The sequence below is a fragment of the Armigeres subalbatus genome, chromosome 3 (assembly GCF_024139115.2).
Source record: "Armigeres subalbatus isolate Guangzhou_Male chromosome 3, GZ_Asu_2, whole genome shotgun sequence".
Lineage (NCBI taxonomy): Eukaryota > Metazoa > Arthropoda > Insecta > Diptera > Culicidae > Armigeres > Armigeres subalbatus.
In genome coordinates this window covers 206678886-206694011 of record NC_085141.1, presented here as the reverse complement: position 1 = coordinate 206694011, position 15126 = coordinate 206678886, and the positions used below count along the sequence as shown (strand labels likewise).

Below are 15126 nucleotides of genomic sequence, written 5' to 3'. Positions count from 1 at the left end.
CGGCCCTCATGTCAACACATAATCTGATTCTTCCATCAGATTTTCTCACTGGGACCAAGGGTGATACCCAAGTTATTGGGGTTTCTGCTCGTTCGATGATGTTTTTCTCCAGAAGATCTTGAATTGTGCGTTCCACATCTGCTTCCATTGACATCGGAAAACGTCGAGCCGCTTGAACCACCGGCTTAATCGTGTCGTCAATCTGTATGGTCAGCCGGACATCTGGTATCTTCGGGAATTCTTCGTGATCGTCAACTTCGACAGCTGCATGGTCCGCAGATAATTGGTTAACATGATAGCCAATTTTTAAGATTCCTAAGGCAAAAGCAGTTCCCTTACTCAGCAAACTGACCTGCCCCTCTGGAGCGACTAAAACGTGTGACCAAATTCCGGTATCTTCACCTGGAATTTTGATCTCCGTTTCGAATACGGCACTGAAAAGGATATCTTTGTTCGATGCGAATGACTTGAAGCTGATCTCCCCATTCTGTGGCTTCCTCTCATCCAGAATCCGTGCTCCCTGTCGTTTTAAGTGATTGTACGTCGTTGAATCAATTATATTCGCCGGAGATCCCGAGTCAATTATTACACTTGTCGTCACTCCTCCGAAGTCCATTTCGAGAATTTCGCTCATCTGCTGAGACGCCTTTACAAAAAATACTCCTTTTTCCGAACCAGATCCTTCGGAGGTGATGGCGTGAATTCTCTTATCTCCCACTAGACGTTTGTTAATCGACTCTTCATGTTTTCGTTTTCGGCAGCAGACCTTGAAGTGACCCTTTGTTCGGCAACCGTAACATTCCACATTTTTCGCTGGACATTTCTCGACTTCTCTAGCCAAGTGACCCGGTTTGTTACAATTGTAACACTTTCTAGAGTTCGCTGGGTATCTGTGGCTGAATGAGGATTTCCCGACAACTTTTTGTATCAAATCGCTTTCTCTGTGGCTTGTAGTGGGCTTTTCGTATGTTCGCGTTTGTCTTCACGTAAAAAAATTTAATGTTGTTTATTATTAATATTTCTAATACATTTTTGCCAAAGCAGGCGCTTAATGATATGTATAAGAAAAAACTTATACACCGCATTAGCCACATACATTCGGAAACTTATACTTTTCATTAACTTATGAATGTTATTAGCTTTTTGATATGGGACCATTCATTAGGTGGCATAATGAAGAGTATAAGTATTTTCGAATGGTTTTTTGCCATAACATATAAGGTTATTTTTTTACGTGTTTGAACCTCCTCCAAAGTCTTTCCCAAAGATACCACTTCAGATAGCGATATTTCGGTTGTCAAAAGCTTCTTCCGGAGTTCAGTTGATGTGCATCCTTCAATAACTTGGTCGACAATCATATCATCTACATCGGAGAAACTGCACCGGTTTGCCTGATCACGCAATCGAAATACAAATTCCTCAAACGTTTCTTGGTTATTCTGTCGCATCGATCTCAAAACGTGCCGCTCGAATCTCTTCCTCAGAAGAGGTGCGAAATATTCATCCAATGATAGTATAGCAGACTCATATTTTAGCACTATGACCTCCTCCAAGATTTCGTCATTTTCGTCGATCGTTTTCTGTACCTCCCACTTCACAACTTTGTCAAAATATGACTGAAGATCGATGCCTCCCAGAACTAACAATAAGTTAAACTTTTCTTCATCCTCCTGTACTTTATTCGCTTGTAAAAATCGATCTAGAGCTCTCTTCCACCGGATCCAGTCGTTCCTTGGATCTGTACCGACTTTGAACGGTGGCATTGCTGCTGCATCTACAACCAAAACAAAAAAAAACACATTTCTTGAAACCTATTCTCTAATCAACGTATGATTATTTAATTTTCTCTGACTCAGTAAATCATTTCATTTTTATTCGGATCGTAAACAAGATTCATTTCTATTTTTTACCAGGTATACGCTCCTACTTATTCACGCATTTTTTTAAAAACGAGTTGTAAGCTCATCCATATCAGTCGTTTAATCACCAGCATCTACTAGTACCATATATAATTCATTAGCAGTCACAAAATTCCAGAAACAAACACGAAGCTATCCTCTAATACCGAATGAAATTCATCGCGTGAACCAAAAATGCATTCTAACTGGAACAGCGGCGTTACCTAGCACTCATACAATGTAAACCCGAAGTGCTATTTCCAGCACGAAGCAAACTACGTATCTTACTCACAGAAAAAGCACGAAGTTTTTTCCTGTTACTCTCTATTTCACGAAGTGTTAATCCCAGCACGAAGCCAATATTATCAAAACCCCTGAACCAGCACGAAGCTTTTTCTTCCATTTTAGAACAACACGAAGTCTTCTATGAACACGAAGGGAATTCTCTACACGAAGTATTTTAAGCAATCATTACACATTCATGTATCAATGTCGTTGCAATTAGCCAACTTTTCTATCTACATAAAATAATTCTCGGCACGAAGCCAATATTCTTATACGTTCCACGAAGTAAGAGCACGAAGCCAATCCTGATCAACCCACATTTCCAATTGAGTTCTTGTAATTCGCCATATTGTTCAGCTAGATTTTCAGTCGCCATCTTGTTTTTTTGTTACAAGCATTGAGAAGATGTTTGCTGCTGAGTTCTGCCATCGTGGAAGAACTCTTTCCACTGGATCTTCCTTTTTTTTGTTTCACAAATTCGTCTAGAATCAACCTACCAATTAAAATCCTCGTCGCCATTGTACCAGCCGAATGGACAATACCATCAGCCGAATTGATACCTCTCGTGATCAAGTATCCGCACCGTTGTACATCCGTCCTGATGTGCTGCTTATCTCCAACTGACTCGACTCATACGACTGGCCTTTAGGTTTACCCAGCTATCACAGATACCACCACATGCTTCATCACGCCACATTCAATACACGTATCCATCGACTGTCATTCTGTTGGTAATGATACCCGCCGTTGAAATACGACATGTGAGTGAGGTTCTAGGCTGACCCGTTACTGAAACCTTACAATAAAGTATATCGTATAACCGTTACAATCGCATATGCAAAAATACATGGGAAAAAATCCGCGATCCAAATTCCCGAGGTGTGAGGCTACCTTTAAGCCCACCTTACACCTCGGCAGAGTGTATGTAATTAAGAGTGGCGACCAAGGGGTGTCTCACATAGAATAAATTGAATTTATCTGCCGAAAATTAACCAAGCAACCGAATCGACTTTAATTCGATTTGAATGGAAACTTATTGAAAGCCCAAATGTTGATTTTTGCAACACAACGAATCATTTGACATATTTTTGCAAATCGAATAGTGAGTGATTGTAAATAAACAAGTTGCATTTCGTTGCACGGTGTACAACGTAGATCAGGAGTTAGAAAATTAATTGTTTCGAATACCAGAATCTCGACCAGAATGCTCCGCTTGGAATCGCAAATATTTTAAGCAGTACTCAACAGCTTGTGTTCATCCCTTCCATTCAAAGGAACATTTATTGATTACATTTGTTGAAACCACGAAAACACTTCGTGCTGCTTGGAACATTTCCCTTCGGCAATCAGCCTTTGACCCTTCTTCAATCCGACATACTTCGCCTGTTGTTGGATAGATCATAAACCCCTCATACACCATCATCTAATACTAATCTTTTTTAGTGAATAATATCCGAAAAATACTCTAAGTGAAGCTGTGCACCACGGTCCACCGGAAATAAGGAGGAATGGTACTCCGGAAATTTAGGGGGTTTGGTGTCAGGCCCTGCAAGCCAGCCTTTAAAAAATCATAAGCAACGAACAATCAACAAGAGAGTACGGACCGGAACCATCGGCGAAGACCACTGCGACGAAAAGGGACTAGCGATTGGAAACTCGGTTCGTGGAACTGCAAATCTCTCAACTTCATCGGGAGCACACGCATACTCGCCGATGTGCTCAAAGACCGTGGATTCGGCATCGTAGCGCTGCAGGAGGTTTGTTGGAAGGGATCAATGGTGCGAACGTTTAGAGGTAATCATACCATCTACCAGAGCTGCGGCAACACACACGAGCTGGGAACAGCTTTCATAGTGATGGGCGATATGCAAAGGCGCGTGATCGGGTGGTGGCCGATCAATGAAAGAATGTGCAGGTTGAGGATCAAAGGCCGGTTCTTCAACTTCAGCATAATCAACGTGCATAGCCCACACTCCGGAAGCACTGATGATGATAAGGACGCATTCTACGCGCAGCTGGAACGTGAGTACGACAGCTGCCCAAGCCACGACGTCAAAATCATCATAGGAGATTTGAGCGCTCAGGTTGGCCAAGAGGAGGAGTTTAGACCGACTATTGGAAAGTTCAGCGCTCACCGGCTGACGAACGAAAACGGCCTACGACTAATTGATTTCGCCGCCTCCAAGAATATGGCCATTCGTAGCACCTACTTCCAACACAGCCTCCCGTATCGGTACACCTGGAGATCACCACTGCAGACAGAAGCACAAATCGACCACGTTCTGATTGATGGACGGCACTTCTCCGACATTATCGACGTCAGGACATATCGTGGCGCTAACATCGACTCGGACCACTATCTGGTGATGGTTAAACTGCGCCCAAAACTATCCGTCATCAACAATGTTCGGTACCGACGACCGCCGCGGTACGACCTAGAGCGACTGAAGCAACCTGATGTCGCCACTGCATACGCGCAGCATCTCGAGGCAGCGTTGCCGGAAGAGGGTGAGCTCGATGGGGCCCCTCTTGAGGACTGCTGGAGTACAGTTGAAGCAGCCATTAACGACGCAGCGGAGAACAACGTCGGGTATATGGGTCGAAGTCGACGGAACGATTGGTTCGACGAAGAGTGCAGACAGATTCTGGAGGAGAAGGACGCAGCGCGGGCGGTCGCGCTGCAGCAAGGTACCCGGCAGAACGTGGAACGTTATAGACGGAAGCGGAGACAGCAGACCCGCTTTTTTCAGGAGAAGAAACGCCGCCTGGAAGAAGCGGAGTGCGAGGAGATGGAGATGGAGATGTGCCGTTCTCAAGAAACACAAAAGTTCTATCAGAAGCTCAACGCATCCCGCTAAGGCTTCGTGCCGCGAGCCGAAATGTGAAGGGATAAGAATGGGAGCATCTTGACGGACGAACGTGTGGTGATCGAAAGGTGGAAGCAGCACTACGAAGAACATTTGAATGGCGCTGAGAGTACAGGCAGTGAAAGTCAAGGCAGCGGAGGAGATGACTACGTCAGTTCAGCGGACGATGGAAGCCAACCAGCCCCCACCTTGAGGGAAGTTAAGGATGCCATTCAACAGCTAAAGACCAATAAAGCAGCTGGTAAGGATGGTATCGGAGCTGAGCTCATCAAGATGGGCCCGGAAAAGCTGGCCACTTGCCAGCACAAACTGATAGTCAGAATCTGGGAAACCGAACAGCTACCGGAGGAATGGAAGGAAAGGGTTATATGCCCCATCTACAAGAAAGGCGACAAACTGGAGTGTGAGAGCTTTCGAGCGATCACCATCCTTAATGCCGCCTACAAAGTGATATCCCAGATCATCTTCCGTCGTCTGTCACCATTAGTGAACGAGTTCGTGGGAAGTTATCAAGCCGGCTTCGTTGACGGCCGCTCGACAACGGACCAGATCTTTACTGTACGGCAAATCCTTCAAAAATGCCGTGAATACCAGGTCCCAACGCACCATCTGTTCGTTGATTTCAAGGCGGCATACGACAGTATAGACCGCGTAGAGCTATGGAAAATTATGGACGAGAACAGCTTCCCTGGGAAGCTTACCAGACTGATCAAAGCAACGGTGGATGGTGTGCAAAACTGTGTGAAGATTTCGGGCGAACACTCCAGTTCGTTCGAATCGCGCCGGGGACTAAGACAAGGTGATGGACTTTCGTGCCTGTTGTTCAACATTGCGCTAGAAGGTGTCATGCGGAGAGCCGGGTGTAACAGGCGGGGTACGATTTTCAACAGATCCAGCCAATTTATTTGCTTCGCGGATGACATGGACATTGTCGGCCGAACATTTGCAAAGGTGGCAGAACTGTACACCCGCCTGAAACGTGAAGCAACAAAAGTTGGACTGGTGGTGAATGCGTCAAAGACAAAGTACATGCTTGTGGGCGGAACCGAGCGCGACAGGGCCCGCCTGGGAAGCAGTGTTACGATAGACGGGGATACCTTCGAGGTGGTCGAGGAATTCGTCTACCTCGGATCCTTGCTAACGGCTGACAACAACGTTAGTCGTGAAATACGAAGGCGCATCATCTGTGGAAGTCGGGCCTACTACGGGCTCCAGAAGAAACTGCGGTCGAAAAAGATTCGCCACCGCACCAAATGTGTCATGTACAAGACGTTAATAAGACCGGTTGTCCTCTACGGACATGAAACATGGACAATGCTCGAGGAGGACTTGCAAGCACTCGGAGTATTCGAGAGACGGGTGCTTAGGACCATCTTTGGCGGTGTGCAAGAAGACGGTGTGTGGCGGCGAAGAATGAACCATGAGCTCGCCCAACTCTACGGCGAACCCAGTATCCAGAAGGTAGCTAAAGCCGGAAGGGTACGATGGGCAGGACATGTTGCAAGAATGCCGGACAGCAACCCTGCAAAGATAGTGTTCGCTTCCGATCCGGCAGGTACGAGACGGCGTGGAGCGCAGCGAGCGAGATGGGCAGACCAGGTGCAGAACGACTTGGCGAGCGTGGGGCGTATCCGAGGATGGAGAGATGCGGCCTCGAACCGTGCATTGTGGCGTCAAATTGTTGATTCAGTGTTATCTGTTTAGATGTTAACTAAATAAATGAATGAATCCGAAAAATAATCGCTATAATTTTGAATAGATTGACTCTCTATTTCCAGTTACTTGCTAGCGAAAGTTTAGGATTGTCAATCCGGAGATGATGATATAGTGATATCTCGCCTCGGTCTAGGATGTTTTTGAATACGAGACGTTGTCCACTTTCTGGGAATAGTTCCGTTCCATTGTGCTTGTCATACAAATTACAAATTCATGCAATGGCACGCATAGAAAAGCTTTTGATTGATAATCGTAGAAATGATAATAAAACACTAAATTGTAAATTGGGCCAAGTTCCAATGGGAACCTAGAATTAACGATAAAGTTGAAGGAACGCCTAATAAAAAGTGATTAATAAGTTTAAAGCGATTGTTCAGTTTACTTGGTCTTACACAGCGTCTGGTTACTTACAAAAATTGATTTGAGAAAAGCTCTAGTAAAACATTTTTTTTAGTAGCAATTAAATATTTTAAAATTCTAGATACAGAAGACGATATTCAGCGGGTGTGTATATCGATGTTTTTAGATTTAATTGGTAGAAGAATCTAAACATACAAATTCAAGCGTTTATTTTTTAACCCAATAGTATTCCCAAAACATTTAAGTGCTGCTTGCTTCAAAAATGCGTTGTACCGTAAATCCTTTCTTTCAAAATCCGTGTTTCGCCCTTGTACATACATTCCATTTAATTAGAGCATTCAAATATCTACAGCTACAGGCACAAACGATGCATCATGCAATCCTAAATAGCCTAAAATATAAAAACGCTATATTAATAAACGAAATTAAAAGATTGGTATCAAAGATCAAGAAATTTCGCAAAATTTTGTTTTGTTGATGAAAAAAATTGAATGGTGTCGTTGACACGTGAAAAATCCACGATTGCTATGTCAAAAATTACAGTTCAATGGAGAGAGACAGTTCTGCCAAAACGAAAAAGGTACGTTGCAAAATTGATCAAACAGCATCATATCAGGAATCAATGCCATTCGCTTTGAATCGACTTATAGCCTATTCAGATTACGCCATTAATGACATAATAATTGGCGTTTCAGGGTAAATACGCTTTATGATGTCATTATTTACGTAATATTCCATACATTTTGCGCTGTCAAAAGAAACCCACTAAAAAGAATTTATTACGAACAATTATTACGAGAGAGCTTTCGTTCTAACTGGAATGCAGGGAGAAATTCAACAAAACAAAACTGACAAGCGTCACGCTCTCTTTGCCAGAGAGAAAATTCTCTCTGTTTTCATTTCGTTTCGTAGTTGACAGTCATGCTCTTTCTGTCGCAGCAGGGTCGAATGCATGTTAAGGCTGCCTTACACCTCGGGAAAATTTTCCGCCGGATTTTGATCCCTGTGCATTTTAAATGGGGCCGGGATTTTGATTTTCCGTGCCCAAATCCCGAAAACATCGCATATGCAAAAATGCATGGGGAAAAAATCCGCGGACCAAATTCCCGAGGTGTGAGGCTACCTTTAGATGGAAATCTTCTGAGCGCTGAAGAATAACTCGGATTGTGATGGCTTTGTGGAAAGCATTTTATATGATGAAAAATAATGATGATAATTATTTATTCTCCACTTATTCAACATGAATTGTTTAAAAACAGATGCTCTCTAGAATTAACATGAAGTATTTAACTTAAACCTAGATTTAATAGAACAAATCGAATAAATTTTCAAAGTTCAAGGGCCAATGCGGAAGACAATTTAAAACGTAGGAATGGTTGTAAAACGAATATATTTGATGAATAAACATGATTTCATAAATTGTTTCAATTCTGCTCCTTGAATGGCTTAATATACTTTGGATTTCAACATTTTTCACGTGGGACAACTGTACGATTTGAATGGGATGTATATATAAAGTAGAATAACCTTAAATAAAACATGGATTGGTAATGCATTAATTCATCCAAAATCCAGTTTAAATTATATCACATTCACACGATTCGATTTTGTTAGAAGCTGTATCATTGATTGTCGAGTAGAATGCAATGGTTCAGTTTCCATTTTTGAAAAAAAATAAATTGCTGAGTTGCCCTTCATACATGGAGATACTGGTGGAAATACATTTTAGTTCGATAATATTTCTTGAAAATTAGTCCAATCGTCCTTTTTTTTATTTATTTGTGAGAATTCCCAAAAGTATCTAAATTTTTCTATCTCCGTTCGATCATAGTACAGAATCAAAATACTTTTTAAACTTAAAAATAAATTGAGGAATAGTCTGATTGCCCGAAGAACGACGCACCCAACTAATGAATGTTGCTTCGCTCATTATCCTTCAAATATTCTTCGAAAATCCCTTTTCATATTTTTTTTTAAATTTTTTTTTCGTAGAAACTTTGTTCAGAAAAAAATGTTCGATTGTCGCCACACAAATGCTTGATTTCGCAAATTAAATTTTAAAACTCTCCTTGAGTTCAACCCTGTATTAGCGTGCAAATGAGGAAACATGGAAACGTCAAGATATATTATCTTGCTGCAGTCTGAACACCTCGTAATAATTGGATACCCTCTCACTTAACAAAGTCATAAATAGCCCAATCTGAATAGGCTATTAATCTCAATTGATATTCGCTACGATCAATTGCGGTGAGACACCCCTTGGTGGCGACACTGTCAGAATTGGAACAAAATTCATCTGTCATTCCCATACAAAATCGTGTTCCAAACGAGCAGGAGACCTGTCAAATGCGCAAATGTCGCCACTCTTAATTACATACACTCTGCACCTCAGGAATTTGATCCGCGGATTTTTTACCCATGTGTTTTTGCATATGCGATGTTTTCAGGATTTGAGCACGGAAAATAAAAATCCCGGCCCCATTTAAAATGCACGGGGACCAAAATCCGGCGAAAATTTTTCCTGAGGTGTAATACTAATGACAGACTGGTGGTACAAGTACCATGGTACAAGAATCTTGAAATGAATACCATACCTGTTATGTGAGAGTTCTATTTGTACACAACTGTCCGTCACTCTACGTAGCGTTCCTTACTGTTGCTGTACGTTTTTACGTGGACGAACCATTAGATCACGGAGTGGAAGCATTAAGATTACGGGCGCATTAGATTTATTCTAGTGTGAATAAAACACTGAAATTGTGAGTAGGCTATTCAATGTTCATTGTAAACTATGTGAAATTAAGAAATATATTTCAGCTTTGTAGCATGTGACAAATTAAAGATCTACGTGTTTTAAATTTGTTCTGCTTTAAGAGCAGTGCCCGTCGCTATTGTTTCCAACACTACAAAGAATTTCATCGCTGTGCGGGATGGAGCAAAAGAGTATCGATGGTACATTGCAGCAGCAAACCGTGAATGGCATACAAGTCGGGATAACGCGTGTATCCGAAACTGGACAAAGCGAAGCCAGGAACATCTGACCGTTTTACAAGCCAATTTACTTGCACCGTAGGGTCGATCGCGGACTGGCGCTAAGCACGTTCCAAAGTTTCACTGATGAAAGCACCATTTCGATTGATGTGACTATTCGTTTGCCAAATGCTGTGGAAATCGTAAAAACTTCACCGAGTTCATTGCGCATACTTAGCGATAATCGAAGAAGTACCTACATCCAATGAAAACTATTGGACATCGCGAAGCTAGCATCCACAAGCCGTTTTACAAGCAAATTTACTTGCACCGTAGGGCTGAAATAAATATAGCTGTAATGCATGTTCCTAAGTTTCGGAAAAGGTTAAATTGTGATATACAGATGCTAGATCAGCTTAGTAACCAGTGTTCTCATAAGCCTTTCACTCTCACATAAGTTATGATAAGAAATGGTAAAATATCGATGAGCGGAAATCCGATATGTTACGGAGGGGAGTGTTATGTGAGAGTTCTATTTGTACACCACTGTCCGTCACTCTACGTAGCGTTCCTTACTGTTGCTGTACGTTTTTACGTGGACGAACCATTAGATCACGGAGTGGAAGCATTAAGATTACGGGCGCATTAGATTTATTCTAGTGTGAATAAAACACTGAAATTGTGAGTAGGCTATTCAATGTTCATTGTAAACTATGTGAAATTAAGAAATATATTTCAGCTTTGTAGCATGTGACAAATTAAAGATCTACGTGTTTTCAATTTGTTCTGCTTTAAGAGCAGTGTCCGTCGCTATTGTTTCCAACAATACCAATTATTGTCTTTATTAAAGATAGTCTTGGAATAATTTTCTTGTTCTCTTGTACCATGGTACAAGTACTACAGGTGTGTCCTTAGTATAAGGCTGGCTTCTTTATGACGAAAAATAGCTCGTCGATACTTCCGAAGTTTTGTTATCATGAATCAAACGAAATTAAAACAAAAACATTGTACGTCATATTGAATGAATGGTGAGTAGGCGTATTAGCCTTCTCTTCAGTCCCCCGGCATTTTCTCAATGTTTACGTTTTGGCTGTAGGCCCTTTTCAAATGTTACGCGAGAGATATTTAATGTTTATCCGTGAAGAGTGTTTACGCAGCTGAATTTTGCAACATTTCATCTGTCATCATTCATCGTTTTCGCCTTCTTCGTTTCCTCGTTTTTTTTCTTCTGGTCGTTTTGGAGCTGTGCAGACAATCTCAGGAAGACGCGTGCGATTTTGTATTATCCTGCATTTTTCGTAAGTTTATCTGCGCTAATTCCTGTTATTTGTGCTGCATCGCATCGGCGATCAGAACCTGTAGTGAAAAATGTCGAAAAGGCGCATCGAAGTAATGGATCCGTTCATCAAAAAGCGGAGGTAAATTTTCCAAATACCAAATCGGTGGCAGAAGCTCAAGCAATATGGCGGCAGCACTTGATACGTTTGCTTATGTTTTTTTTTCGTAGGGAGGAAAAGGGAATGCTAGATTCTGGAGCGTCAACCAGCGGCAGCAGTAGCTCGGCCTCGGCTGGGACCGTTGCATCCAACGGGAAAGTTAACCCTTTGAATGGAGTTCCGTACACGCAGAACTACTTTAATCTGTACAAGAAGCGGATTACTCTTCCGGTGTTCGAATATCGGGCCGACTTTATGCGACTGTTGTCCGAACATCAGTGCATCGTACTTGTCGGTGAAACCGGTTCCGGAAAAACAACGCAAATTCCGCAATGGTGTGTTGATTTCGCCAGAGCAAGTGGAAACAAAGCGGTTGCCTGTACCCAACCTCGGCGAGTCGCGGCAATGTCCGTGGCCCAGCGTGTTTCCGAGGAAATGGACGTTCTTCTCGGGCAGGAAGTGGGCTACAGTATCCGTTTTGAAGATTGCTCCTCGCCGAGAACCATTCTTAAGTAAGTGAAACGTCGCATTTAACAATCGTTAATAATTCTTCAATAACTAATTCTGGTTTTGTTCCTTTTTCAGGTATATGACCGACGGTATGTTGTTGCGTGAAGGAATGAGTGACCCTATGTTGGAAACGTATCAGGTGATCCTGCTGGACGAGGCTCACGAACGTACACTGGCAACGGATTTGCTCATGGGAGTTCTGAAGGAAGTGATCCGTCAGCGAAGGGATTTAAAACTCGTTATTATGTCCGCCACGCTTGACGCAGGCAAGTTCCAGCAGTATTTCGACAATGCCCCGTTAATGAATGTTCCGGGTCGAACCCACCCAGTCGAAATTTTCTACACACCGGAACCGGAGAGGGATTATCTGGAAGCAGCTATTCGAACGGTCATTCAGATCCACATGTGCGAAGACGTCGAAGGAGACATTCTCATGTTCCTTACAGGTCAGGAAGAAATTGAAGAAGCTTGCAAGCGAGTAAAGCGCGAAATCGACAATCTCGGACCGGAAGTAGGCGAACTGAAGTGCATTCCGCTGTACTCTTCACTGCCGCCAAATATGCAGCAGAAGATTTTTGAAGCAGCTCCGCCAAAAAAAGCGAACGGAGCCATTGGGCGAAAGGTCGTCATCTCAACAAACATTGCTGAAACATCGCTTACAATCGATGGAGTGGTGTTTGTGATCGATCCTGGTTTCTCCAAACAGAAGGTCTACAATCCACGAATCCGTGTGGAGAGTTTGTTGGTTTCACCGATTAGTAAAGCTTCAGCCCAACAGCGGGCTGGTCGTGCTGGCCGTACTAGACCAGGCAAATGCTTCCGGCTGTACACCGAGAAGGCATACAAAACGGAAATGCAGGATAACACGTATCCTGAAATTTTGAGGTCAAATCTTGGTAAGTTCCGCCAATCGTTCAATATTAAAAAAGGTAAAACTGATTTGAACAGAGTGCCAATGGAATGAGGGAAAAATTGATCCAACGTATTATAAAAAAGACATTGCTCACAAGTTTCATTGGTCCAAAATATTATGCTTTTTGCTAAATTTGAGCTCAAATTTTGCATAAAGTCATATTTTGGTCTAATGTAACTTGTAAGCAAAGTCGTTTTTTTTTCAATTAAAAATAAAATTTTCATCAACACTCTAATCCACATTTATGAAATCTAAATCGCAAAATCTTCTCGAGTTATTTTCTTTCCATCTCCCAATCTTTATATAACTGATACTAATAAATGCTATGTTTTTCCCTATTTAGGAACTGTTGTGTTACAATTAAAGAAACTCGGTATTGACGATTTGGTACACTTTGACTTTATGGACCCTCCGGCACCGGAGACACTGATGCGAGCCTTGGAGCTGCTCAACTACTTGGCCGCCCTGGATGACGACGGTAACCTGACAGACCTGGGAGCAGTGATGGCCGAGTTCCCACTGGATCCGCAACTGGCAAAAATGTTGATTGCGAGCTGTCAGCACAACTGCTCTAATGAGATCCTTTCAATTACCGCTATGCTGTCGGGTGAGATTTTATGCCATAATTCAGTAGTTGAGAACCTGCCCTTTCAAATCCTAAATTCCTGTCACAATTGTCCCCCTTGACCACTGAATAGACTCCAAAAAGGAGTCTGTTATATATGAGCCAATCGGAGAAGGGATTCGCAGCCATTGTTGAATGGTGCTGGATTGCTGTATTATTATTATTATTATTACGTTATGTCGGTTTCTCGTATGCGACTTGAATCCTTTGGCCTTTAAAAAGTAACCCTGCTTGGTATCAATTGTATCCTCGTTATTCTTCTAAACCTTAGTGCAGTTCAAACTTCGGTGCGATTCAAGTCGAATATGAAACCAACTAAATGATTAAAGTCTTAGGTTAAATCCAATGAAACTGTATGCCCCAATGCAACTATATTTGATGGGACGCGCGCGGTATTTCTTGCGGTGTGCCTCCCAAACCCTACTTGTGTTTAGTCCCGCAGTGTTTCGTACGCCCGAATGAGCTCAAAAAGGCCGCCGATGATGCCAAGAAGCGCTTTGCCCATCTCGACGGTGACCATCTCACACTTTTGAACGTGTATCACGCCTTCAAACAGAGTAAGTTCAGTCTGATATCATCTTCCGAACCCAATTCTAATAAATGTCCCGTCTTCCATTGAATCATACCTCGCAGACAACGAAGATCCGAGCTGGTGTTATGACAATTTTATTAACTACCGATCGCTCAAATCGGCCGACAATGTGCGTCAGCAATTGGCAAGGATAATGGACCGGTTTAATCTGAAACGTTCAAGCACAGACTTCAACACTACCAACTACTATTTTAACATTCGGAAGGCGCTGGTAGAAGGGTTCTTCATGCAGGTTAGTTCGATTAATTGTTAAGCCCGAGAGCATAGTTGTGAATTAATTCATTCAATGACGATGATTTTGACTCTCATTCTAGGTGGCTTACTTAGAGCAAACGAAGCATTATGTGACGATCAAGGATAATCAGATCGTGCAGCTGCATCCATCCACTTGTTTGGGTCACAGACCAAATTGGGTCATGTATAACGAATTTGTACTGACTACCAAAAATTACATTCGAACGGTCACCGATGTGAAACGTAAGTGGGCCATCTTCAATCTTCACTGTATGTAAAATTAACGTTGTTTCCCTTCTCTTACAGCGGAATGGCTATTAACGATTGCACCACAATATTATGACTTGAACAATTTCCCAGAGTGCGAGGCCAAGCGTCAGCTGGAGTTCATAAACACGAAACTTGAATCAAAACAGTATCAACAAGGATTTTAAATAATAGCTATCCTAGATTGCATCTGATGTACCTTGGCACTTTTTTTATCTGATGTTTTGTTTAGTTCTCCTACTTTCCAATAGTTGTGATTCTAGAAAATAATGCCTACTATCAAACGTAATGAATTGACACAAACAATGATGTAAACCGGTTAACTTTCTCGCACGAAAAAGTGTGCTGCAAAACCACTGAATTACTATTACACAAGACATAAACGTACCACCCAATATGATCCAAATTTCGTTTCAAATGGATTTTCTCATTGTATTAATAATACCACTGCCA

General features: G+C 42.3%; 1 protein-coding gene across 1 annotated transcript; it reads left to right on the top strand.

Moving 5' to 3' along the window:
• Window positions 1-11312: 11312 nt before the first annotated feature.
• LOC134227562 (putative pre-mRNA-splicing factor ATP-dependent RNA helicase PRP1) lies at window positions 11313-15079 on the top strand. Its single transcript, XM_062709149.1, has 8 exons — window positions 11313-11514; window positions 11604-12044; window positions 12118-12938; window positions 13299-13562; window positions 14015-14137; window positions 14214-14404; window positions 14487-14649; window positions 14713-15079. The coding sequence occupies exons 1-8, from the start codon at window positions 11465-11467 to the stop codon at window positions 14838-14840; spliced, it is 2181 nt and encodes a 726-aa protein (XP_062565133.1). The 5' UTR covers window positions 11313-11464; the 3' UTR covers window positions 14841-15079.
• Window positions 15080-15126: the final 47 nt, after the last annotated feature.

Coding starts and splice junctions, on each gene's coding strand:
- LOC134227562 (XM_062709149.1), top strand. CDS start 11,465: ATGTCGAAAAGGCGCATCGAAGTAATGGATCCGTTCATCAAAAAGCGG. Junction 12,045..12,117: donor TCGCCGAGAACCATTCTTAA/GTAAGTGAAACG, acceptor TTCCTTTTTCAG/GTATATGACCGACGGTATGT. Junction 14,138..14,213: donor GTATCACGCCTTCAAACAGA/GTAAGTTCAGTC, acceptor CATACCTCGCAG/ACAACGAAGATCCGAGCTGG.